Source organism: Poecilia formosa, unplaced genomic scaffold (genome assembly GCF_000485575.1).
Source record: "Poecilia formosa unplaced genomic scaffold, Poecilia_formosa-5.1.2 Scaffold334, whole genome shotgun sequence".
NCBI lineage: Eukaryota > Metazoa > Chordata > Actinopteri > Cyprinodontiformes > Poeciliidae > Poecilia > Poecilia formosa.
The window spans coordinates 266078-293385 of NW_006800273.1; the positions used below are offsets into that span (position 1 = coordinate 266078).

A 27308-nucleotide genomic window follows, 5' to 3' on the forward strand; every position below is an offset into this window, starting at 1 on the left:
CACACACAAAGAAATCTATTAATTAGATATGTTTCTGAGAAAAGGGGATCAGGGTAATTCCAGGTCCTCAAAACGCCTGCAGGTACATTTGGATTAGTAACAGACATCAGAAGGGTTCTTTTAAGTTACTATTAGAAATAATTAACATTTTTCTCAGATATATTTTCCTATGTTTCTAAAACCCAAAGCCAGTTTATTATTGTTACATGTGGATGTTCTGGGCCAGACTCCACAAACCCCATTCAGACCTCACTAATTGTCAAGGAGTTTAGTCACTTGAGTGAGTAATAAAGGAGCAGGAATCCTCCAGTCAGAAATCTTCCTTACTCCTTATACATGAAAGGCAGATTAGGACAAATTGAAATTAAAGGTTACAAAACCCCTTCAATAGGCTCTCTGTTTAGCAGCTCGCTTTAGCCTCTCACCGCTTTCATCCACAGAAACAACTATCGATATGATGCACAAAGCATCCGGCAGTACAGAAAAGGAAAACGACTCGATGAGGTTCAGCGTGTTTCAGCTATGAGCTGAACCTCACTGCACTACGCTGCATTCGCTCTAGTCCTGCTCAGTTTGCTTTAATCAAACTGCTAGCTGCTAGCGACGCTGAAGTTCGCGAAGTACTCCATTAAATTGGAATTTTGCAATTTTCATCAAATATTACTTAGGAAGGAAAACCCAGGCCGTCTTTACGAGCAGCATTAAGGGATAAAGACCTGCAGCTCGGCATGTAGCTTTGTTTCCTGTCCTTTTGTGTTTGGGAACATCTAGACAGAAGGTTATTTTCTGATCAGAGCAGCTTTCAATGGGTTGCTCATACGCTTCATTCTTAGTACATGCACTGCCTTTTAGGGCTCCCCTGAGAAGTCCTGACCAGGTTCAAGGCTTATTGTCGCTGTCTCCATTATAACGGCAACTGCATTAAAATATTTATGTGTTGTTTCGATGCTCTTTGATTTTATTTGAATCTTCTCTCTCCCCAGCTCCCGTTAGCTGTCTTGTATTTGGAGGTGTGTGCGCGTATCTTTGGGTTTGTGAGTTTAGGCCTGATTCAGACCTTCTCTTTGTGACTGTCACAGTTAAGGTGTCTGTGAAGCAGCTTTATGGTATTTATGTTAGCATAAGAAAGCTGTGACGGTTTCTGCATCAGTTTAAAATAAACCCTAGACTGTCTGATTCTCCTGTTGTCTGTGAGCTGACCCATAAAGCGTTGATTAAGAACAGACGTCATGGAGTTGTGCCATATTAGGTCCTGAAATTGCTTCTGTTAGAATATTTTTTATCTACTTCTCTGGTGTATTTAAAGATCCAGGTGTGGTACGGTAACATTTTATTGCAACTACCATCCTTAGATTTCCCTTTTATAGCTTGCAAATTTTGACCAAATTTATTGCACATGTTGAAATAATTTACATCATTCGCTCGCAGTAAAAATCTACACAATGTGACTCTAGCTCAGGTTAACGGGGTTACATTTCAAGTCCTCATCATTCATCGGACAGACATTTTACCCTGTCACAACAAATCATGTCCGACCTTGCAGCACTGATTTTTGTTAAACTTGTGCTGAACTTGTTTTTTGTTTTTTTTACATTCTTTCAAAGAAAGAAGGGGAAAAAAAAGGAAAATAAGACCAGTTTTCATTTTCTCTAACACTGAACAGATATAAAGAGATGTGTTCTGTCGAGACATCACAGCAAGATTACTTGCATCTTTAATATCATGCAGGTTAAAATCAGATTTGTGTTCAAGTGTACTTTATTTTAAAAGATATGAATAAGAACAGGATAAAAGGTTTATGCTGAGGTATTTAAATATGTATTTTCTGTGTGCTGTAAAGGCCGATATTTAAGCAACTACGGCTCAGTCTGTGCATGTAACCATTTACCATGTCTTAAAGAAAAGTATATCCATTTTTTAAAAATGTGAACATATTTAAAAACATAACTGTTAAATTGTATAAATTGTTTTAAAATTGTATTTTAAAACTAAAATGTATTGTTTGATGCAATTTTCCGTGTTGTATTTATCTGTAGCCTACAGTGTAGTTACATAATAAAAAATGTTATGGATTTATTAAAACCTTTAGATTTTGATTACAGGCCTAGATATTTTGTAACTTGTAAAAAATTAAAAGAGCTGTAAAGGAAATATTACTTTTTTTATTTTATGTTAGCTATCCACAAGCTAGCACACTCTTACTACTAGCATATTTGTCTGATAAGGAACAAACTCAAAGTATTTCAATCAGTCTTCAAAAAAAAAAAAAAAAAAAATGTTATTTTAACACACAATTTTATATCAGCTGAAAAATTGTGTTTTTTCTGGCAAGAAAGTAGAGACGCGTGAAGCAGGCTAGCTAGCAGGCTAGCTGGTCTTGTTTCAAGTTGTCTTGTTTACCTTTACTTAGTTTCTTCATGATTAATGTCCTCAAATTCCCAGTTTTGTATTTCCAGCCATATTGAAAATGATCACAGAGCAATAACACAGTTCCAGGTTGTTTCTCTAAATATTTCAAGATGTTTTTGGTGAAATAAAACAAAAAAAAATATCTTCAGAATGACCGAAATGTTTTTAGATAGTTCGTAAATAAGGAAAATATAGCGCACCTCTTTTAATTGGGAATAAATACCATTGATTTGGAATATGAGCATCTGCCCGGCTTTAATTATCCAAATAATTATTGAGTCTTCTGTCAAAGTACCTCAGAGCTCCTTTAAGGAATTGAGCTCAATTTTAAATAAATGAATCAAACACAAATTACTAAATGTTTCCATCATTAGCGTGCATCCTGGAACTTCAAGCTGCACGATGCACTCAAAAATAGCATGCAGGGGAAGAAGCGTACGAATCAGGGAGTATCATCCATATTCCCGAGGGGCCACTTTTCTGCACGTGTTTTGAAGTTTTCCCACTTCAGCACACACTATTTAACTAAGCTAGTCTGTGTTCTCTAGGTCTTGATGAGATGTGGGAAAATTCTTTGTAACGTCTAAACATGTGGCAGCAGGAAATCACCAAAAAATAAGAGAAAGTGGAGGATGAAGAATTTCACAACTATGCAAAGGATAGTACGCACCTAAAAATGTTAAGCTATGATGCTGATTAGCAATTGTTAAGTAACCACGACCGGGGAAGAAGAGGGACAAATTTCTCTCTGCTCATTCATTTAATGTTTTTAAAAATCATAATTGGTTTCCATTTATCTTGTCCAGTTCCTCCAATTCTTTGCCTTTTCTTTTTACATTTCCCAGCAGTTTGCGTTTTTCTCGCTGACTCCGTCCCTAACTCCGCCTTCATCATCCTTTCTGTTTTTGCCCACCTGTGTCTTCCTAGTGGTCTGCTTCGATGCCAAGATCAACTTTGACGACAACGCCGAGTTCCGTCAGAAAGACGTGTTCGCCATGGATGACATGACGGAGAGCGACGCCATGGAGATGGAGGCGGCCAAGTGGGATCTTAAATACATCGGAATGGACGGAAACATCGCCTGCTTTGGTAAGACGACGGAGCGCCATCACAGACCGCATCCACCTTGGACACACAAACACCAACAAGTAAATGAGTCACTGTCAGTAGGTGGACACCTCCTGGCAAATGGCTTTGACCGACTTACAGCAAAAACCGTGTCGGGGGGGAGGGAGGAAACCGCTGTAGCTCTCGTCTACGTTACAAGCAGCTTTCTGAAGACTCCAGAAATGAACGCTGCCATAACCAATGGATTCTAATTAGCCATAATCCGCCCAGAAAGTCTCCAGTGAGCCAGATTGTTAGCATTCTCATTAAAGGCCTCCTCTCTTGTCATAAATCAAAGCTTTTACAGTGTACAGCAGCACTAACAGGTGCTCTCACTCCTTACCCCGTAGCCTCCTAAACACATTAGATGTGTGTTAACACCCTCGTCACCGCCGCTTTCCCGCTCGCTCCCCTCCCCCAATTCTGCATCCCCTGCTCCCTCTCTCTTAAAGTAACAACAGCTTTTAAGACCCCGCAGCTTCCTTGAGAGCTCCGTAAGGCACCAAAGTGACAGCTGTTAAAGCAAATTTCCCTTTTACTGAGACCTCAGTCGGAGGGGGAGCTTGCCAGGACGCAATTTCAGCTTGTCTAAACCAAATGAGGTAAGACATACTTGTGCCACTGGCCCCTGCACAACCCAGCAGGGTGATGGTACAGACGGCAGGCCGTTATAAAAAAAAAAATAAAAAATACAGCTGAAAAAATACATTCGATTGAAAATATAAACTTTTTTTTTTTCACTAAATGTATAAGGCATGAATTTCAAGCTTGATTTCTGTAACAATCCATGTAGATCACACCTGTAAGGAAATCAACACAACTGAGTTTTTAACCTTTGTGTGAAAAAGACACAGAGAAATAAATTACACATGTGCTCTGAAATGTGTTTAATAAATATTATAAATTAGTTTTTTTTTATGACACTTTCCGGATGTCACTTGTATGACTGATGGAGTCACGTTGCTTAGATGTAATTTTGACCAATTCTTCCCCATAATGTGTCATCAAACCTTAAAGTTTGACACATCGCTCCTTTTCTCAAGTGCCTTCAGTTCTTTGCCTCTGTGTTTGGGATCAAGACAGTCCCATTATTTATTTATTTATTTATTCTTTTATTCTTTGAAGAACAATGAACAACGCCATTCCACCATAATCACGATCTGTGCTATGAAATCAAAAACATTCACTGGGCTACTAAATGTTCTTTAGGGAACTTTAAAAAGACTTCAGTGTGAGTTTTCTTCAGTAGTGGAGTCTTGTGCAGTGAGAGTGGAAAAGGCCATGACAAATGAATGTATTACTGTAGTGGTCATTTTTACACATCTTTACAGAGAAATGATGGAGGAAGCACCTGGTTGAAGATGGTTTGTGATGAAATTATGTCCTTTCTATGTTCGGATCATACATATAAATGTCTTCACCTTTAGATTCAGAGTCTCTGTATATGCTGTTGAAAAACAATTAGGACTAAAGTAGTTGATATAATTATTATTTGCACTGACAAATTTCGTGACTTCCCATTTTATTACCCAGATCTTAATTTATGGACTAATTTATACTGATTTCAGTGCTTGAGTTGAATTCCAAGTCTAATATTTACAGAGAAAGTTACTGAGGTCTTCAGTACCTGTTTACTTGCTCTGATGTCTTGCTAAGCTATACATATATATTTATTTATTTATTTTTATTTTTTCCTCAGTGAACGGAGCCGGTCTGGCCATGGCAACATGTGACATCATTGACCTCCATGGGGGAAAGCCAGCTAATTTCCTGGACCTCGGGGGCGGCGTCAAAGAGAGGCAGGTGTACGAGGCTTTTAAGCTGCTGACTGCTGACCCAAAGGTAACGACTGGCTGTCAACAAAAGTGGTTGGCTTCTCTTTCTGTCGCACAGCTTAACCACATGGATCAAGCCCATCAGTGAATCCGCTTCCTTGTATCGTCGAAATTCAGCTTGACGACCTGTTACTATTATATAAGTCATGTTTCTTGTCAAAAAGTTTTTGTTGTTTTTTTTGTTTGGCTATCGCCGTGGCGCTCAGACAGTAGCGCTCATTAGTGGGGCTTGGCGTTTGTCCGTGCTTCACAGAGTTAAAACAGGCTTTTGTGTCGTCATATTTCATCATTTTGGTTGCTGAGAGCAGATGAACTCCATTCTCAGCTGCATGTTTGGATGTCAGAGGCTTGTTTCAATAGCCGTCATCATGCGCATATCAAAAAATAAATAAATAAAAAAAAGTACAGTCAGTCAGAAGCGCGCTTCTGAGAGTCGAAGTGAGTGACAGCTTGGGCTGTTTTGCAACTCTATGTTCAGAAATCTAATAAGTCCAGTCTAAACAGTGTGAGCCGCGTAACTATCCTGCACGGCTGATTGTGTGTTGACAGTTATCACATCACTAATTCCCTCACTGCTGTCGCCCCCCGTATCCCAGCGCTGATCTGCGGTCGCCTTTTGAGTCGGCGGCCCTTTGACGTGTGGAATACAGATTTAAATGAGCTGGTAATCAGTCCAGCTTTTAAAAACCACCTTCCGGCAACAACAAACACTTCTTTGACTCGACAGCGTTTCGCTCTAATTACGAGCTGCGATGGCTTGTTTGCTGTTGTTTTCACCTCGTGCGCAGGTGTCGAAATGCGGTCTGAGGAACGCTTTACCGTGTTTATCTGCGAAAAAGGCCTTTGAGTTTCTGCCCATGCAGAAGAACATTTTGCAAATGGAGAACTTCACAGGTGTTTCAAAGAATGAAAGCCCAGTTTGGAATGAATTGGATGTCTTTGGATCTCTGAGTATTAAGAAGATGTCCAAAATAATAATAAAAATTAAAAAAAAGCAAGTTCAGTCCCAGATGCTGTTATCGGAACCTCTTAGAAAGACTCAAAATAAACGTGTCGTTTGTTGCATCTCATCCTGAAAGTTCAGGAAAAATCCTTCTTTTTAGTTCAAATTCATTCCTTTACTTGGGAAGAAGAACATGTTATGTTTTTGCTGTCTAATTAGTTGTCTTGTTTGTTCCTATATCTGTAAGAAATCATTTAAAGGCTTACCTGCTGTGGTTGACACTTCTGTCTTTCAGCCTCCACTTGTCAACTTTCCAGTTTTACGAACGCTGTACTGTGGTAAAAATTGGAACGGTAAATTTTTAGAAAGAGTAGAACTAAGATCTTCACATACACTGAATAAAAAGGTTTTTTTCCCCTCGCTGTTTTTTTTTATTTTTTATTTTTTTTTATTTAAGTTTATACTCCATTTCAATCCCAGATTTCTAAGCTAAGTTATAACTCCCAACATTCAGGTGAAATGGAGGTGTATCTTTTAAGGCAGCACTTTAAACATTGATTCTTAAAGGTGACGTATTGATCTATTCCTGCAATTTCGTGCAACATTAAACACTGTGGGAATGCCTGGGAGCCAGCCACCAGTTCTCAGATTGGAGACGTAAATTTCACGATGATCACGTCAAATTCAGTCCAATTCTCTTCATTATTTTCATGTATATTTTGCTAACATTACTAAAAGGATATATTATGAACTCCTAAAAATACAGAAACGGTGCATGTTCTCATAAACACATACTCTGTACTTTCTTATTACTTTAAAGTATAACTTCAACTAAAGCTAGTAGACATTTAACAGTGTGAATTCTTAAAAAAAAAAAAAAAAAACTTCTCTCATCAGCCCTTACTGCCTGTCAAATCACATTTCTGCTCTTTGATCGATTTGCCCTTCTAATCTGAAACCCAATAATGGAGCAACAAGAATATGGTGGTTTGAAAAAGACATGCAATCAACAGGAAAGACAGGGTCTCGCTCGTCACTCCCTCCCCATACGGAGCGGTCGTGATTATTGTAATGAGCTTTTTAAAAATAGGTTGGATATTTGCGGAGAGAAAGTGATAGAAAAAGCGGGAAAAGGGAAGAAACTCCCACATGGACAAGAGGACCTACCCTCCTGTTCCTTCGTCTCATCGTGTCCTGGGCCGTCTCCCCAAATGCAGATTGGGAAATAAGCCTGCTGTCTGTCCCTCCTGCTGCTGCGGACGGAAATAGCATCAAGAAGCTCCTCCCTTCCTGGAGGAGAAAAGTCGAACAGGATTGACATTAAAGAGAGTTGGAGGCCCCATTAGCATTTCAACCCGGGTAGCTGGGAAACCTGCTCTGATCTGCACAGGGAATGTTAATCATTTCATAATTTCACCAAGCTGCTCATTTGCATTTATTTTCTGCTTTCTTTCTTTCTTTCTTTCTTACTTTTTGTTTTAGATGATGAATAGATGTTTCAATCGCACCGTGGATTTGGTGAACGCAACAAATAGAGGATTGAAGAGGTCGCTTTATGACAACTGTTTGGTTGTCAGTTTGCCTTAAAAGGCCCTCAACTCTTAAACTTTTATATCAGATTTATTAGAGATTTCACTGTTGAGACGTTTTGTATCTGATATTCGGCGAGTTGTTTTCTGATACTGACTCTCCGCTTCTACACACACACACTTCATCCCATTCTCAAAGATATTTTATTTAGAGAATGATGGACTTTAATACGACATGCTCTTACAAAAGCATCTGCTTTCTGGATCAGCTGCATGTCTGCAACGGTGTCCTTTAGTGAAGACACTGTTGCAGGGATCAGTTTGACTATTAAGAAAAACTTTTATAAATGTATGAATAAGTTTCTCAAGATGTTGTTGAAACATTATTCCTTTAACCCTAGATATGGTTTACAGGTGTTGGAAGACCGACTTTGTAGTTGTCTTTTTGTGTAGAAGCAGGGTGCTGGATTTTTATACATATAGACGATTGGACCAATTCCTTAATTTGAATGGGTGACTCAATACTTCTAGAAATATATTGTGTGCCACTAACTAATGCTGCATTACATTTCCTCAGTGCTCTCTGCTCATATTTCACTTTGTGCTACTTACCTCACTTACTTCTTGCACCACTTCAAAACACCCAGGGGCCATTTAAGCTTCTCATCAGACTACTAAGCCTTCTACAGCATTCATTAATGTAAGTCATGTGACTAAATCACATGAGCAATAGAGTTCAATCAATTGATAATTTTTCTTCTATGAGAAAATTTACAGAATTGACTTGGTCATAATGATAGTGGAAACCACAAAAAGTACAAAAATAGGATCTGGGGAAATGTCCCGAAACTACTATGACTATTTTATTTCTTTGTTTTTGTCAGATAATGTGACGATTTTCGCTGTTACTGGTAATGAAGGTACTTTTGTCCCTACGAGAGCGTCTGCAGGACACCCAGCAGTGAGGTCAACACGGTTAGGAAAGCCCAAACCCGAAAACCGCCTTTAATTAATTTTTAAAGATGCATCCAACTTGATAAATACTGCAAAAATCAAACATTTTCTTCCTACTGACGATAAAGAGGAGTTTGCTTAAGGTCTGGGACGTTAATGTTTACTTCATGTTTTTATTTGATTGGTTGATAATTTTCCTTGTCATCTTTTTCAGTCCATTTCCAGCTAATTGTGATCAAGACTTGTGTACAAAGTTTCCTTAATTAATAAACATCATAACATTTAATGGATTGTGTCTCAGCTGCTCTTTACGCAGTTCTCTCCTGAATCTTGAACTTATATTAGTTTTATTCAGTATATCTCTGATAAATGTATTCTCATTATCTAGTATTTGTCCGTTAATATTTTGGTTAACATCATTGAAGTTTGTTTCTGAAGAAGATAAAGAATTGGGTGCCTCCTGTAAGGATAGCCATTACTGTCTCGCCTATCCTTGTTAACTGTGACGTTTTAGTCGCAGCGAGATTCAAACGATTTATAACCCATTTAAATCCTAGAACCCATATGAACAAGGAACTGGCCTGTAATAAGGTCCAACTGTGGTGACCGTCACAAAAAGCTGATATTTTGGCATCTGTCGTCTTTGTCAGCCACTGTCTCTCTTGTCACACTTTGTGTTTTTGTGTGTGTGTTTTTTCTGTGTGTGTGTTTTTTTCTCTGTGTGTGTTTTTTCTGTGTGTGTGTGTGCTTCTGCTTCTTTCTGTCTCTCAGATGCTGCTTTGATGTCTCTGGGTCATTGTGCTGAGAGGAGTGGAAGTAATATTAGCGTAACAGAGACGAGGCAGGAGATGACAAAGACTTCTTCTTTTTCTCTCTCGGTTCACCTTCTTCATATCTTCCCTCTAAGCATCTATTACCGTAAAGATTAATTTTTTATATATTTTTTTTTAAAGTAAATGGAATAAGGAAACTGGCGTACTTAATGGAGATACTTTTGTGTCGCGACATGCACAGGAAATAAACTCCAAAATGCAATGAAACCGAGGAAAAGGAGAAAATAAAATGACTGGAAGCAAAGTTCTTACTTTTAAATTTGTGAAGTTTCGTGTGGCTCGGTTGTCTCCACCAGACCATTCAGCTTTGTTTGACTTGAGGCCTCCCCCACCCCTCCAGCTCTTTTTATGCGAAGACGTATTTATTTTCCATGCTGAAGTAAATAGCTGCACTTTCCTCATATCCGCGTCTCGAACAGATTGTTGACAGAACAGCTGAATTTATTGGGGTTTTTCTCAGATCACCTGTAGGCACAGAGCAGGAGCAGCAAAGCTACACCAACAGCCAAATGACCTTGTTATTGCCTCGCGCCTGTGCCATGGAGGAAGTGGCAGATGGATTTTTTTTTTGTCCAGCTTGACATTTATGTTGTTCTCGAGGCTTAGGGCTGTTTTTGTTTTTGTTGTAATTTCTGTGGCTACAGAACGTGATGGAATTCCTTTAGAACGCTTTTTACCCCCCATATCAGCCTTTCTGCGATAATGTAATTGATACTTTATTTAAAGTAATGTAAGAATAAACTTCAATTCTCATGTTTTATCGCCACGGCTTTGTAAAATCATGATTGTGAAGCAGAGGGTCTAAACCGCCACGTTCGTTTCTTCCCCTTTAAGCCTGTTTTCTGTTCACGATCATCAAAAACTTAATCTGTTTTTTTTTTGTTTTTTTTTTCTGAGGCAGAATCATTTTGCACCAGGAGGGAACTCCTTATAAAGATATGAAGCCTTTCAGAACGGTTTGTTCTGCAGAGTCTGGCGCACGTTTTTCGCCGTGTGTGTTTGTTGAGGAAGCTCAGCCTCCCGCTGCTGTTCTTCAGCGCGTCCGCAAAAACAAATTTGAGAAAAAGGGTCGATAGCGACACCAAGTAGATGCAGACGAATTAAAAGGCAGGTTAAATGTGTTATTTTCTAAGCTGGTAGTGCATTTAAGAACATTAAAGCTGGCAAATTGACCCAGCTTTATTCAATACACAGTTCAGGAGATCAGTGTGAAAATATGTTATTGTTACTGCTGAAGTTTTCATGTTGCTACATAATGAAAGAATGAAAGTATTTCAGCTGCAAAGTTACTTAAACAAATACAGTTTACTCACATCAAACAATTTACCTCAGATGTCTCCGTCAGTCTTCGGCAGCACCGCCAAGAATAAGTTGGATGGATGCGACCGCCACTTTGTTTTGCTGTGGCGACTCTCTTCTCTTGTTTTATTTTTGAAAGGTTCTGATACACTCATCATTGGTATGAATCTCATGATGATTTTAATGATGTTTTCCATCCTTCTTTATCCAGGTTGGAATGATTAATACGTTCTAGCACCTTGATATAAACAACTTCCAACGTAGAAGATCCTAAAACTAGTTTTTAAAGCATGACTTGTGTCATTGTTCTCCACTTTGACTCAAACTGTCTCTCTCTCTTTCTCTCAAATGAAACAAAGACTAAGTAGATTATAGACTATAGCGTGAACTGAGAGGATTCTGACGAAGGAAGAAGGGATTTCTATAAAATCACGCTCATTTTTTCCTTCACTCTGTGTGACTTTGAAAGGTGCCTCCCACAGTTCTCTATCCCCTATGGCCCTGAAACAAAATGGCACACAATTTAGCTTCTTTCCATCTCAGTGGCTTTGCCTCTCCTTACCTTGTGGTCCCTTTAGCCACTTTCCTCCTCACGGTGACACTCCAGATCCCATCATCCTGTCCACAGGGCCAGACTATTACTGTTTTCCTAAGATTACCTTTCTACAGATATTTTATTTTTTTATAGATAACATTTGCCACTAGTTATTTAGTTGGACATGACTGCACATTTATGCCGAGTGTAGTGTCAAAATGCCCCCATTAGTGCTCTCATCATTCTGTCTCCTGTTCTTTTTTTGTGTGTGTGTGTGTGTGTGTGTGTGTTTTACTTCGTCCATTTCTAACTCCTCCTCTCTGAACTTCTCTCCCTCCTTGTGCCTCTCCTTTTCCACCCCTGTAGCCTTTCATCTCGCTCAGTCCTGTTACGCTGAAAAGCGAGGAGCTACTCTTAGTTTCACGGCTGCTAGCCGAATCCTGCAGGAGCTCATCCCGACGCCTCCGACGTCAGATGCCGCATCTGACGTGCTTCGACGGTCCAAGATGTTGCGGGACGGAAGAAGCTCCACTTGGGCTGCGAAATTTGTTCTGAACAACAACAACATCAACGCCACCTTGTCCTTGAAGAAACGCAGGAGGAAATAAAACAACTATGTGCTAAGAAGCCATTTCCCTGGTGCTTTAAAGCATATTATTCTACTGGAAACCACACGGCCCTCCTACTTTCACCACAAACACATGCAAATAGGTGCAAATACGCGGCTCGTGTCGCCGCCGCTCGTACGCACGTGCAGCCCACCTGGGACCCGCATCAGCTTTTAATCACAAGACTTGCATGTGATGTAAAAGTCCTAAGCTGTTTTATTTTGAAGCCGAGCGAAATCACCTCTCTGTCTGGAGCCGCGGGCCTGTGGGAGATGCTGCTCCCTCGTGTAATAAATACAAGCAGTACAAGCGAGAAAGAGAAGAAAGCAAACTACCCCGATAATGGAGTTCATTCTCGGCGTGCGGAATATAACACGAGTACTAAATAGGGGAGCAGCCTTTCGGGGACGCGTACTTAGTCCGGCCGACACGCTGGGGCTGCCATATTGAGGCCAGGCTACAAGAGAAGTGAACATTGCTTTTGACAAGCAGACAGTTTGTGTGTTCTCGGGGAGCAGTAGCTCTGCTTGATGTATTTCTCTCTCCTTTTTTTTCTTTTTCTTTTCAATTATGTGCCGTGTTGGTCATTGTATTGGTTTGCCATTACGGGAGGAGGGAGGCTGTACGTTATATAATGGTTTTTCTGGCAGATTTGCTTACAGGGCAGTAAAATCTAATAGTGACCGTTATAGGGTTGGCATTGTGCGCATTGTCGTCCACCACTGTTTGCTGTAAGATTAGTGTTGTGTTTTAAGCCAACCCCGTAATAATGCTAACTCTCTGTTAGTCCATGAAACTTTCTCACTCCGAGCGTGATGAAATGCTACAGCTCAGTTTACTCTGTGCACTTTTTAAAAAAATTATTTTTTCCATTTTGGATGCAGAAATTTGTTTGTTTCTTTCTGTAGGTTTCAAGGTTGTACATCCCAGCCTTCGAGACGGGAAGGGTAGAAGTTTATGTCCCAGTTGTGCCGCTTTACCGAAGCGCACGTCTGCTGATTAATGCTTCATGAGTACGGGCGTGATTAGAGCTTTGTTTTGTTTACACACATCAAAAAGTGAAGGGAAACACTCCTAGTCGTACTTTGCAAAACCGCAATTTTCCTACAAAAACACAATGATCAATAAAGAAGTGTTTAGTTTAGTTCAGTGTATTTACTTCAAAGCATTTCCTTTTATCCTGATTCATAATTATTCGCCTCCATTACAACAGAGAAACGTGGCGGTGGCTCCGGCGCATCTGGAGCTCGTCAGGGTTCACGAGGAAAGAGGAAAAGATTGATATGCACAAATTTAAAGAGGAAATATCTAAACCGTCAGCAGCATTAAATAATTCAGCTCATCTTGGACATACGATCAAAGCTAGTGTAAAATAACTTAAAGAATATCCAGATCTCTGCAGAGAGATATAGTATATGTAGATATAGAGATATGATGTATCAACAGTTTAATTTGATTTTACAGGGAGTAAACTTATTTTCCTCCAACCTCTGATATTTTATGCTTAATCTAGTGTGGAAGTAGCTGTATTTTTGCATAATTTATCAATTTTGAGAAATGGTGTTGAATACACTGGTGGTGAGCTGCAGTAAGGGGAACTGCAGCAGCGCTGTGAGGATGCGTCAGCTCTGACTTCAGCACTCTGATAAATACATTGAAAACACAATGAGTCACTTTGTAGAACGGGAATAAATTATGAACTATCGCCTTGTTGGTATAAATATCTTAATGGAGTTATCTTTAGAAATATTTTCTGTCAGAGCCCTTCGTTTTACATTCACGTCAGTGATTTCTGAGCGCGTTTCATCGACAACATAAAGAAAGAATGACGGTCGGTCCGGAGCATGATGATTACTACCTGAGAACTTCCAATGTTCTTCTCGGAAATGCATAATAATAAAAGATTGATGGAGAGCTGCTCTTGCCAATTGCTGGTGGTTAATGTTCGGGAATCAAAGCAATAATGTCCAATTTCCACCATTCTGGGAGGGTTCAACTGGAACTTGAAGGGCAAACGGTGTGAGTCCGCTCTCTTTGCCGAAGGTTAATTTAAAGAAGGGATGGAAATGGGTAGAGTTGTAGCCGACCTGTCGGGTTGATTTGCCCTTTTGGGAACTAATGCCATGTCCGTCTTCTTCTCCATTTGATCTGCAGTAGAAGGGCACAGCGTGCTTTTAAATACTTCTGGGTTTTTTTTTGTTTTTTTTGCTGCCTCGTCAGTCAACAGAGTTATTACTTAACCATTATGTTTGAATAAAGGGCATAGATTGCTAATGTATTCACTCCACCTCATCACCTTGTCTTGGCATCAATTTGTCCCCATTTGATTTTCACATAACCCTACACACACAAACACACGTGCGTGCACGCACGCACACACACACACACACACGCACACTCAGAAATGGAGAGACAAGTCCCATGGTTATGTCTGATTGAGCTTTCCCCTGTCTGCCATTCCTCATTTTCTTGAAATCAATTGAGGATCTCGGATTGGAGCTCAGGCTAATTGAGCAGTGCGCTCCTTGTTCTCTTATTGCTGCCAGGAGCATTTTGTCATCACAGCACAGGGTTCACACTGTGGTGGTCGGGTAGAGGCCAGATGGACGGCACCAATACGGCCTTTAGAAGATGCAGAACGAGGGGATCTGCATGTGGCAGAGCAACTATTTGTCAAAGACTAAACGGACGTAAAACTTAGATGTCTGTCCATCCACACACCTTCCACTGCCATCGATTCTCTTTTATTATCTTTACGTTTTCAAAAGATTATCAAGATTATCAAGATTATCGTTTACTGTGCTGGTTTTGTAAAAGCAAAAAATGAAAACAAAAGTCTTACAGGGTGTTTTGTTTCCCAACGAATCCTCTTCCAGTATTAAATTGACACCAGTTCTTTATGTTTCAATCACCAAACACTCTGGATCTGGCAGTATTGTCACTGAAACTGCTGAAATCTCAGCACCAGCTGTTTGCTGGACCAGTGGAAAAATGTCTCACCTGGTACAGGGTACCATTGGAAAATGAGGTTACACAGAGATGAGCTGCTTCGGTTTGCAAAGCGGCGTTTTCACACCTGATAGTAGGGTAGACTTGTTTAGATTAGGCAACGAAATTGCAGTATTTGTTACAGTTTCAGCTGGTGCGGATCGCTTTCACACTGCTTCTGTATTGGATGCTGAGCTCAACTTCCTCCCTCATGAAACAAAAAGAAGAGTCGTCAGATTTTAGCGGTTGTAGGATTTCTCGTTTGTCTTTGGCAAAAGATCACACACCATTTTCCCATTGGCGCTCAACTCGCATGTTTATTTTGTTTGTATTTACCCAGAATGCCCTGCACTATAATGCACTTCCTGCTTTTGGAGTGGTCTTCGGTCTGCTTGGCATTCAAACCACACCAAAGTTCATTTCAGCCTAACCAATAACTAGGCTGAAGTTATTGGTTAGGCCAATAACAATGGTCCAACGCAGGGGTGTCCAAAGTCGGTCCTAGAGGGCCGGCATCCTGCATGTTTTAGTTCTCTCCCTGGTTTTACACACCTGCATCAAATGATGGCTCATTAGAAGCCTAAGGAGAACATTGAGATGCTGAGGAGGTTGTTACTACCACCAAGGAGAAAACTAAAACATGCAGGATGCCGTTGGAGTTCGATTGCACACTCACACCTCCCCATATGAATTTCTAGGCAAACAAACTAGAGCTCAGACTAGGCTGGTGTGAAGGCACCCTACTATACGACTAGGAAGGAAGCACAGCATCTGTTTACTGATACCAAGTAGAATAATTGGTGTGTTAAACTTTTTCCCTTTGCTAAAAGGCAGGTTTAGTAAGAGAGACATTTTGAGTTTTAAAGATTCCTTTATAGAACCAGTTAGAAACTGGCCCAGTTCTTGTACTGAAACTGGTTTGGAGGAAAACCCCCCAGCTGTATTGTTTCATATGTCTTCTTGTCTGAAGACAAGATGTGAGGCCACTCAGCGACTCGAGTGATGAGGCCATTTGTGCTCCCTGAGCCGTGCACTGACACAACAAAACGCAGCCCTTTTTCTTTGCTACTTGGCTGCTAATGGGCTTGATGGTCTTCTAAATTTGTTTTTTTTAATGATTGCATCACAGTTTAATTGCTTTCTAATGTTGTTGTAAATTAATTAGCTCCATAAAAGTAAAGGGCTGTTAGCAGCGTACCAAAGCCTTACCCGTTTGGCGATACTTGCTCAAAGTGCTCCTTGCGTCATTAGCTGACGTGTCGGACAATGTAAGCACATTCCCAAGAAATACTTGTACAACAATGCCATAGCATCACCACATATTTGTGCTGGTGCTAAGAAGATTAACTGTCTGCTCACCTTTTAAGAAAAAAATTTACATTTTCTGTTGTTTCTACCAACATAAATGGAACCGTTTCACGGCCCGGCGAAAAGTTGCAGAGACGCATAAACGCTTCATTCATTCAAAATGAGTACAGGTCCATTTTTGTCTCGAGTGCCCAGACATTTCTAAATATTCCAGCAGTTTGTCAAAACCATCTAAATTCCTCAAAATCCCAAAGCTGTGCTCTTGAAATATGAAATCTTTCTGCCAGCTGTGAGCCCTAATTAGCTGTTCTCCGCACAGTATCTCTTTAATTGTCTTCTCTCATCTCAACAGCTTCCCTCCCAGTCTGTCTTGTTTCAGGTATTTGTTGCTTTGTATAGCGAGACATGCCTGCAGCGGTACAGCGAGAGATTATTGTCACTATAATTGGCTTTTCCAGGCCCGATTTGATGCGAGCCTCTTGTCTGATCCGCGCAGTTCTTTATTATCGGCTGTAATGGAAAGACAATGAGGCTCACATGAAACACCCTCCTGTCAAATCTCCCGAGAGATCGGCTCTTGCGTTGTGTTTTTACACTGCCGGTCAGAATAGATGACGTTCATGTGAAAACACACACACGCATTTTGCCTCCGGAAAACAGTCCGATGTTGGCATTACACATACAGCTGCAGTGTTAAGCGCGTACAGCTACGTTTTATTGTCTGGATTTGGTATTGGAAAATGTATTGGAAAAAAAAATCAGGAATTGTCTTTGTTGCTTTTTATTAAATATGAAAAATGTCTGAGTTTCCAGATATTTGTCTAAAACATAAAATTCTATAAGCTTTCTGAAAAAAAGTATAATTTTTCCACTGATTTATTTGTAGTTGATGCCCTTTATGTTCTGTTTGCAACATCACAACTTACATTTTGACCAGCTCATTGATGCTGTTGGCTTTTGAGTTAGTTTTACAACATAAAATGCCCATTTCACTACTACAGTTTTAGTTCTTAGCTATGAATGAATCCATCTTTAAACAGGAGCTCCACACTTTAATCGACTCTGATTCACACACCAAACAAAGCTCTGACCCTACAATCGTTTTAAACTCCTGTAAACAAAAATGCATCGCAAATCACAAACTGTTGAATCTCGTGAAGAGGAACCCAGTCTAGACACATTATGTCGATGTACGCTTGTATTTCATTATATCACGTCATTCAAATCTAAACTTATTTTGAGTCTGTACTTAAAGTGAACCAGTGAGGTTTCATTTCATAGCTTGAGAAAAATGTCTTTCTGTTTATTGACTTTGATTTTGGACTAATGTAGACTTTGCATTTTCTTTAGAAATACGGGTCATATAGTCTGACACACTTGGAGTCCAGGTCACTTAAGGTCCTGATAGGTCACCAGAGGTCATCATCAAGCCCAAAGACAGAGCAGGAGTTTTCCATGAAAGTTAGAGGATGCAGTTGCTTCCCTTTGCTGATTATGATTTGAAGCAGGACTTTGCACCTGCCCACACCGCCAAAAGTACCAGTGCCTGCTTTAATCACTGTGGTGTTACTGTGCTTGATTGTCAGTAAAATGAATCCAACCTGAACCGCACAACGAATCTGTGGAGTGTTGTCAAGAGGAAGAAGAGACAGCAGAGCCAACAGACGCTCCACAGGCTTCTTCTTAAGGCAATCTGTCTATTCTTCACACCTCAGCAGAGCCACATGATCCTCCTCATGCCACGCTGCATCGATCACTGATGCAAAAGTAGATACAGTCAAATGCTGAGTACATCTGTAGCAGAGTAAATGGACGCACAGGTCCACATTTCTGCACTCTCAGTTTGAGGCATTTTATGACGTGCTCTAATTTTCTGAAAATCTTGAATCTGGGATTTTAGTTGTGTAGAAAGAGCCTCGAGCAGGAACGGAGTTCATGTCCATTAAAGTACTTGGTAATACAATATTCATATTTTTAGTCTGTATTAGCTGTAAGCCATAATCGTAGAAATAAAACAACCTTAAACGGTCCAAAAACTGAGACACCAGTAAACTCTTACAGCATTACGTGTCCAGTGTTTGTTAAAGGATCCGGTTCATATGCCTGAATCGATGAGATGCTCTGCTGGGGCTCCCAATGTGTGTGTTTTTTTTTGTTTTTTCAGTGACTTATTCAAATTTATTGCTCGGTTGAATATGAAATTGAGATCTTCTAACGTTATCCAGACATTGAAAACTTTGCAGCAAAATCACACTTTTTGGCAAATTGAGCCAAAATTCAGCCTATTGTGTTTTTTGGATTTTGTTTTTTTCATCTAGATTGGAGTTTTGTACTTAAATATCCAGAACGTTTAAAAAAAAAATCTAAAACATTTCAGAGGAAAATCCATACCCTGTTCTTTACTCACTCATTAGTATCACTACGTTCATCATAAGTGGCAGCTGGTAGAAAAACCCGTGTTGTCAGATTGCACGATGCAGCTAAATCCCTCGTTTTCTATCTGGGCTTACATGACTGTCTGCCGCTACAGCAGCCTGCCGTGTTCACCAGGCAGCTGAGGCGATGTAAAACACGGCTCCGCCGCACTATTATCTCAGTCACCATCAGCTGCTGCCAAAAGAAGATGCAGATGGACGGGAGATTTGCGCTGTGGGGAAACCGAGATGCCCTCTGAAGGCACAGAAAGTAGTTTTTCTGTTGCTGATGGAGCGCACTGAAATTTCAAACGATCCACACAACAGCATCTGCCACCAAACCGAGTGTTCAACTTCGTCTTGGCTCTTGCTGTAATTTCATTTCCTACGGAGCGTTTGGATATGGACTCTTTCAGACTGATGTAAAAAATAAAACAAATATCCTCACATTTTCTGAACCCGACATGCTTGCTCCATTCTTCCGAGTCTACGGGCGGTAGGCCATTCGATTTATAGAAGTTTTTGTTGCCAAGGCGACGAACTCAAGGGCCTTTTGCTCTGATTTATTGTAATCATTAAAACGCACCATATCAGTGCTCTAAAATGTCACAAAATCCTTCATAAAAGGAACCGGCTGCTGGATATTTGTGTGGATCAAAATGTGGACGAGTGTACCCAATGTTCTCTGCTCCTAATGGATTCTTAATGGATCCTGGTGGACGGCTTTGTTAAAGAAGCTCAAGTTTCTTTTTCGGTACACACTCCAGTCCCCTATTTTGTATGTTCTCTGTTCTCTTTGTTAGAGTTTTATTGGATTAAAAGATAATGATGACATTCAGGTGGTACTCTGGAGGATCTGAAGGATGTACACAGGAAATCTGATGCTTTTCATAGAAGCATCGGCGTAGCTTGACCTGAGGGCAGTAGGGGAGCTGCAATTTCATGGGATTAACCTACAGTATTGTGGCTCAGGATGAGCTGGCTATGATTTTATTAAAACATTCTTTGATGTTGGGCTCAGACCTTTTAAAGGGATATTGTTTCCTTTCCTGATTGGTTTAAAACATGCTGCGCACTGAGGAAACTGCAGACAGTGGGCTTTTTATTGAGTTGGATCCTTTGCAACTTACATTTAGACTCAATGTCTGTTTCTTTTCTTCCTCAACAATGGCATATGACCCTTTTGTGGAGCCTTCAGGAACTTCTGAAGGTTGTTCTGTATGTTGTGGCAAGAGGGAATAAGACAAAGTGCTTTGCAACATAATACAGGGTTTGACCAAGATCACATGTTGTTTACACCCAGTTCTGGCTTCAGGCTAGGGGTGGGGTTAGTGTGGCAGCTGTAACTGGGGTGATAAATTGGGATGCAAAGGTATCCCTTGCACCTTTGTGCAAGGTATCACCTAAAAATCAGGATAGCTTTGCCTCAGTTTTTATTTATTGTTGTTTAAACGTGTCTTATCTGGCAGTGTGACGCTCAGAATTGTTATCCGAGTGCCAAGGTCAGGTTTATGCGCTCACTGTAAGCACGTCATGATGCTTGACTTCACATATAGATAAAACGTTATTTAGGAATTTCTTTTTTGTTTATATGAAATGTGATAGACACCAAGATGTAAAAGAATGGATAAAAGAAATGGAAAATGGAAAGAAGAAGATGGGAGTAGATTGAAGAAGCACAGAGAGAATACAAGTCAACAACCTAAGTGTTCTGCTCCTACACCTGCAGAAAGAGGGAAAAAACCACACTGACAAACCAACAAAGTACAGCAACATTAAACACTGGATGCTCTGTGATGGTTTTAATAATCCTGCTTTACTTTGATTGGCTTCTGCTCATGGCTGCTGTGGCACAAAGATGTTTGATGGATGATCATAAAATGCACTAAATATCGTTTTAATGGTAAATCAATTTGCAGCTAACTATTCTGTACTACTGCCTACCACAATCATTAAAACTAATGAACCAGTCATCTAGGCTACATTAGGTTTCTTATGGTAAAAGCACAAGAGCAACAAAAAAAATACTGTGATGCATGGAATATGCCTTTAAGACATGTATAAATAAAGAATAGATAATAACTAAGAGACTCTCAGTCTCTTTGTTTTAGTGGCCTCTCACCACTGTCTAATCATTGACGACCTCAGATCATCATATCGTATCAATAAACCAAACTTGTCACTTATTTGGCCAGGTGGAAATATTCCAACTTATTTCTGTCCAGTTTCAGTGAGCCAGTGTGAAATGTAGTCCCGACTTCCTGCTCTGAGCTGGCAGCATTGGCTGCTGGTTTGTGTCTTTGGCTTTAGTTTTAGTTTTTGACTTGACGTTTGACGCGTTGCGTGTTCAAAGATTGTATTCTGTGCACCTTTATTGTAAAATCTGCTCGTTTGAGCTACGGTTGCCTTTTCATCATCTTGAACCGGTCTGCCTGTCTTCCTCCGACATAAACAAGGTGTTTCCAGTTGCAAGTTCTGATTATTTTTCTCTGTGTCAGGCCGTTCACTGTAAGCCTGATAAGTAATTGTGCTTGAAAATCCCATTATATCAGCACTTTCTGAAATAGTCAGACCGTCCTGCCTGGGATCAACAACCGAACCTTGTTCAAAGTCGCTCAGAGTCCATTTATTAACTATTCTGACGTTTGGCTTAATTTTCAGCAAGTCATCTTTAAAACATCTAGATGTCTGAATATATTAGGCAGCTGCCATGTGCTTAGCTCTGCAGTTTTTTCTTTCTGTAATAAACAATTGAATCAGTGTATCTAATGAAAGTCTGTTGAGTGTTTGCTTTGCCGTAACTTAGTCTGACGACAAATTATAACTTTTCCAAGACCTCCCAATCTCAACAGATTGTTGGTATTTTTGACATGGCATTAAGAAATTGCTGACCTGCTAATTTTTGGTAACATCTGAATTTTTTAATCTGATTTTCATGTATGCTTGTGCTTCGGTAACACTTTATTTGAAGAGGCATGCATAAGACGGACATAACACCTGTCACGAACATGAACGAGTCTTTGTGAATGTTTGGCTGTTGTCATGAAGTGTTTTTCAGTAAATAATGACACTTTTAATGCAAAGTCGCTTTAAAAGTTGCATTAAAAGTCAATCAAAAGTGCAAATTTGCATCATTTGGCAAGTAATGACACTTTAATGCAAAGTTGACACTTTTAATTGACTTTTAGAGCAACTTTGCATTAAAGGGTCATTATTCACAGAAAGACACTTCATGACAACAGTCATAAACATTAATAAAGACTTCTTTATGTTCATGACAGTCTTATGTCAGTCCTGTGCACACCCCTTCAAATAAAGTGTTACCTATTTGGTCAGCGTTCAAAAGCTTCGTTTTCTAAACAACATTGGCTGAAGACGAATAAATTACGTTTTGTTTTACGCTGATCTTTTGTGGTGCTTGTAAAAAGCTTTTAGGTGATGCGCCATCTGTTTTTCTCTTCATTACAAAACAACCCAAAGTGAATCAAAGGTCTGAAAGTGAGTAAATATCCAAGGTTTACATTAATTTAGTAATTTACAAAGCTATTTGAGCAAAATAGCTCAAATCACTTCAGATTGGGCTACTCCTGTCAAAAGTGATTTTTGCAAAAAAATAAAATAAAATGAAGAATCACCACCAATTTTTTTTTTTCTGACAAAAGTCGATTTATGCATAAATGCTTAAAAGTTTTAGAATAAATACTTTACATTTCCGTGGTGTGCCGCGTCTCCAAAATGTGAAGCTCATTGGTTGGCAGCAATAAATAAAATCCTGCAGAGACATGTCCTGCCACAGGAGCTGCTGGCCTGGACTGTGTCAAGTGTCTGCACTGATGGACGCAGCACTGAAACGGTAGCTCTGAACTAATCGAGTCAAAAGAGGGCAGGGTTAGCGCATGTGTGGGCTCTGCCAGCCACGGCGATAAAACTCCACTCAATTCATTTTTCTACCCTCGCTCCATAAATAGTCACCGCACACCTTTAAAAATCACCAGCGCGTCCCCGTCTCCCGCCCTCGGTGAGCCAGCGTGTGAGGTGCCGCGCTCCTCTGCCGACCCCACCTCTGCAGATAAAGTCTTTCAGCTGGTTAAGAATAAACTGGAACACTCCCATCTTACCACTCTATCAGGCCGCCGTCCCGTACACCCAGTCAACCACAAATGGCTCCCACTTGCGTGTCCGTGTGTACGTACGTGTGTGTGTGTGTGCGTGTACGTGTGTGTGCGTGTACGTGTGTGTGTGTGTGCGTGTGTGGCGGCGAGGGAATGGAAGTCGTCTTCTGCAAGATGAGCTCCAGTGATTACAGCCTGAGACAGTTTTCTAATTATTCTGTCAAACATCAATCCTGTGGGCTGATGCAGGCCGTCCTGCGGCCTGATGGACAATGTAATCACTGCTAGGACAACCCCCCACTACACTCTTCCACCCATTTTACACATCCATCCAGAACTTCCCTCCCTCTCCACTCATCTTCTGCAGTTTCTCATTTTGCTGTCTGTACAGTGCCTCAACACAACCTTCACTCAAAGCTTCTCTGCAGTTCATTTTTCATCCCCGCAAACTGTATTTTATCCAGATTCTTGTCCTACCTTTGAGCACCTGCCACCGGGAAAATGCTTAAGAGAAGTGCAAGTGCATACATGTGGGGAGGTGGAAACAAAAGAATAAAGGAAACTATATTAGTTATGTAAGATTAGTCCTGAGGCTCAAACAGAAAGACAAACCATGTTGTCTTTGGAGCCTCTATAAAGCATAGAGGCTCTAGTATCATTCAGACACTTGAATGGTTGTTTCAGTGGTTGGTAAGAAAAAACAAAAACGATCATGGCTAATTTTATCTTGTGGAGAGATGGCTATGAACAAGAGTGAAGAATCGAGCGAAAACGGTCTTCGCCCACTTTGAAATGATGGCGCGAACAAAAACGTCCAACTGCCTGAAGGATTTTTAACAGCCAATAACCGAGACTTCAACACGAATGTCGAACTTTGTTTTGTTAACCAAGTATCTAAACCAAATCCACTTTAATAAAGTTTCTATGACAAATTCAGTGTTTGCTGAATTAGTCACAGAAAGGTGGATACTTTTGCATTTGTAAACATATTGCCTCATTTACATTGCTAAAAATAGAGCAAAAAATAGCTGATATATTATTACATTTTCACTTGACTGAAAAATACTGTTAAAATGTTGGCGAAAAAAAAAGTTTAGATTTCTTTTTTGTGGGAATACAAACTGATTTGTTTACAGCAAGTTTTGCCACTATGTTGCATCACTTTGTAAGAGCGCGGTGTAAGCACTTTGGAACAACAGGTTCTAGTTTCTGAGTCTTACAGGGAGACATTAGGAGATGTGCACCAGGTTGTGTGGATCCACTACTTGCAGCCCACTTGAAGGATTTGCTTGTTTTTCTAAGTAAAGCAACCCGTTTGTTGCTCCGACACCTTAAGTCAATTGAATCATCTTCTGTTGGAGTTCAAAGGTCACATTATTTGTTGAGCTTATTTGGCCGACGTGATGCAGAGAAAGCCTGCAGTTGTGACCTCTATCGATCCGAGAGCCGGTCGGCCTCTTCAGTTTCTCCTGAGACTTTTATTGCTTTCTTTGATCCCTCTAATACCTGCGGAAACCCGTAACGGCTAATTAATATGCTGTTCTCTGCTCTTCAGCTCCATCGAAAGTCAGCAGGGAGTCACTGGTTGATTCCCTTTCCCTGTAAGACGTCTGAGAGATCCTCTATGAAATAAATTCTTCTTTTCAGCTTAAAAAAACTTGAGATTAATGAATTTGTTTTTTTTTTTTTAATGGCGGATTTTTTTTCTCTTAGTTCAGAAAGAAACCAGCAGGAACAGTGGGAGTCAATAAGAAGTCTCACCAGTTTTCGGATGCATATGTAGGTCTTTGAAAATCAAACTCTAATTGCTCCCATCTGTTGCAAACAGGTTTGTCAGTTTGTATAAATTTAAAGCTCGGTTCTCCAGACTCCGGTAGGAACCACATGGGGAGTGGTTGAAGACTGACCAACCAAAGTGGAGAGAGAATACTTTGTTTGGTTGAGCTCTGAATTACACATAAAGACAATAAATTGATCTCTGAAACAAACCATCGATCTTGTGGGATCTTTCCTTGGCCTCTCTCTCTTCACTTGTATTACTAACAACAGCTGTCCACTCTTTTCATCTGCTATTAGCAGTCCAAACATTTTTATGTTCTGTGCTGCTCTGTATGAGATGTTTATTGAGTCGGGGTTTTTTACCTACCTGGTCGTTCCATGTTGGCTACCATCGCCTTGCCTCACAATTTAAAGGAGTCACTCAGTAACTTCAGCTTTTCATGTTTTCTGAGGAAACTGTTGCACTATGTTGCTGCAAGCCTGAATGAAGCGTATTCAGATGAGAATTGCTGTAACAGTGCCACTTACTGTATTGTGAAGAGAGTGAGGTCCAAACTGCACTTTAAAATTGACACATTTTTGCAGAGACGTTTTTTTCGTCAATCCTTCTCAACTCGTGCTTTTAAAAAGAATGAGCATTTAGACTAAACGTAATGCCATTCCATTTGAATAACAAAATATTATAAGTCTTTATCACTGTCAGACAAGTTGTTTTTTAAAAAAACAACGGTTATTTGTTACTAGATCAACTTGTGCTGATGCAACATTTGGCAGGTAGATTATTATTCGGCGCCTGAAATGATGCTCTTTGGTCTCACGGGAATATAATTAGCCAGGTTGATGAACTCTCACCGCCCGAGACGCTTTATCTGAAATGCAGTCAATAACCTTACATTAGAGTATGAGCGTTCTGATGGACTCGCTGTTCAGATTAAAAGCACCTTTTGAAAATTACAGCCTTCGAGCCGGTATTAAAGATATGTTAACATTTCTGTACAATTTCTTTTTTCTTGATCTGATGTAATATTCCAATCTTAATTGTGCTTTCTTTAGCTATAGGCAGCTAATAAAATGTTGGACAACATCAGTTTTTTGTAATTAATCTATATAAAGTGAGGTTTCCCCCAGAAAACTTGCTAAGCCTGGTGGTTGAGCGGTCGACAGTTGTACATCCAGCAGTCTGCTGTGTTTTTGAGTTAAAAATGTTTAAAGTTGACACAAAATTTGAAAATATCACTTGATAATTATGTGTGATTTGAAGATTAATATCTGAACGCCAACTATGAAGTCTTAAAAAAAATGCAAACATTAAAAAAAAGCAAATAAGCAATGCTAAGCCTGGTGGGGGCACAAGTAAAGCCTGGCGGCCCGCCAGGCTTATAATACACTGGAGGAAACCCTGTAAAGTGTTTCACTTGGTGAATTGAGTTGCTAAAATATGTACACTTTTCAATAATATTAAAATTTTTGGAATATGACTTTGAATGACTGTAGCATGGATCCTAAAGCCTTCTTAAGAGTACAGAGATACATTTTAAAACGATATGGAAAATGTGGATTAATTGCTTTTTATCAATACTTTGATGGTTCAACATTGATCTTGTAATTGTATGCTATCCCACTATAGCATACCCACTATGGAAACAGTTTTAGAAACTTGTTTTTACACTGTCAAAAATAAAACACTTCTACTTGGAGCTAGAGTGCTGCCATCCAGTGAAACCAATTAATTATATGGTATGGTTTAAGGCATTCAGTGGCTAAATTGAATTTAGCTGCTGCAAATTAAAACATATGGAACCTTATGTGCTAAAGATATGCTTTTAATCTATTTAATAGAGCCAAACCTTCACCCTTTGTTGCTGAAAATAGCTAAGTGTCATTAGCATGACAGTGAAAGCTCATCCTGTGCTATATAATGGGTTCATCACATGGAAATGAAAGCATAAAGTCGATCGTCTCAAGCAGTGAACCTTGTGGAGCGCCAAGACAAACTGTGGCTAACAAATCTATCACTAGTCAGTGAGTTCCAACCATTTTAGTAAAGCAATGGGTTGATTATGATGAATAAAAACATTTACAGGTTTTCTGTCACATATTGTACTGTCAGGACATAGTGATAGTTTTAACAAATATGTAAAGACATTGGCTGGTTAAAGTTAGAATGATGAGGATCTATGAATGAACCTCAACAGACTGTAAAGATAACACACAATGAAACATAATGTTGAAACCAATAGTGAAGTATGAGTATAGTTGTATTTACCATACTCACTTTCTTTGTGAAATTCTGACTTTCTTTTACTTCTCAGACTTTAAGATAAACAGCTGAGCTTCATATCTTATATGGAAATTTTGGTCTTGGTCTACTCTCTGCCCTCGCTCCTTCTGTGCAAGTTAAATGTTAAGCTATTTATCTATTATTGGAATGCATTTCACTAAAGGTGAGCAAACGGTCCACACATTTTGGACATGTAAATGGTACGGAGGTGACAAAAAAAAAAAGAGTTGGGGTGATGATTTGCCTTGCAAAGAACACCCATCTGCCCTTTCCATGGCTCATTGGCTCTCAAGATCAGGTGCAATCTGAACTGGAATCATTTGGATAATTGACCTTCTGTGTGCATACATTAAAATAAATTAATTTTGATTGGC

General features: G+C 39.9%; 1 protein-coding gene across 1 annotated transcript in view; it reads left to right on the top strand.

Moving 5' to 3' along the window:
- suclg2 (succinate-CoA ligase GDP-forming subunit beta) overlaps nt 1–27308 on the top strand; it is a 114690-nt gene that overhangs the window by 64967 nt on the left and 22415 nt on the right. The window contains exons 8-9 of the mRNA XM_007573568.2: nt 3337–3498; nt 5216–5358. Coding sequence (XP_007573630.1) covers nt 3337–3498; nt 5216–5358 — 305 coding nt within the window. The remainder of the gene's footprint in view (nt 1–3336; nt 3499–5215; nt 5359–27308) is intronic.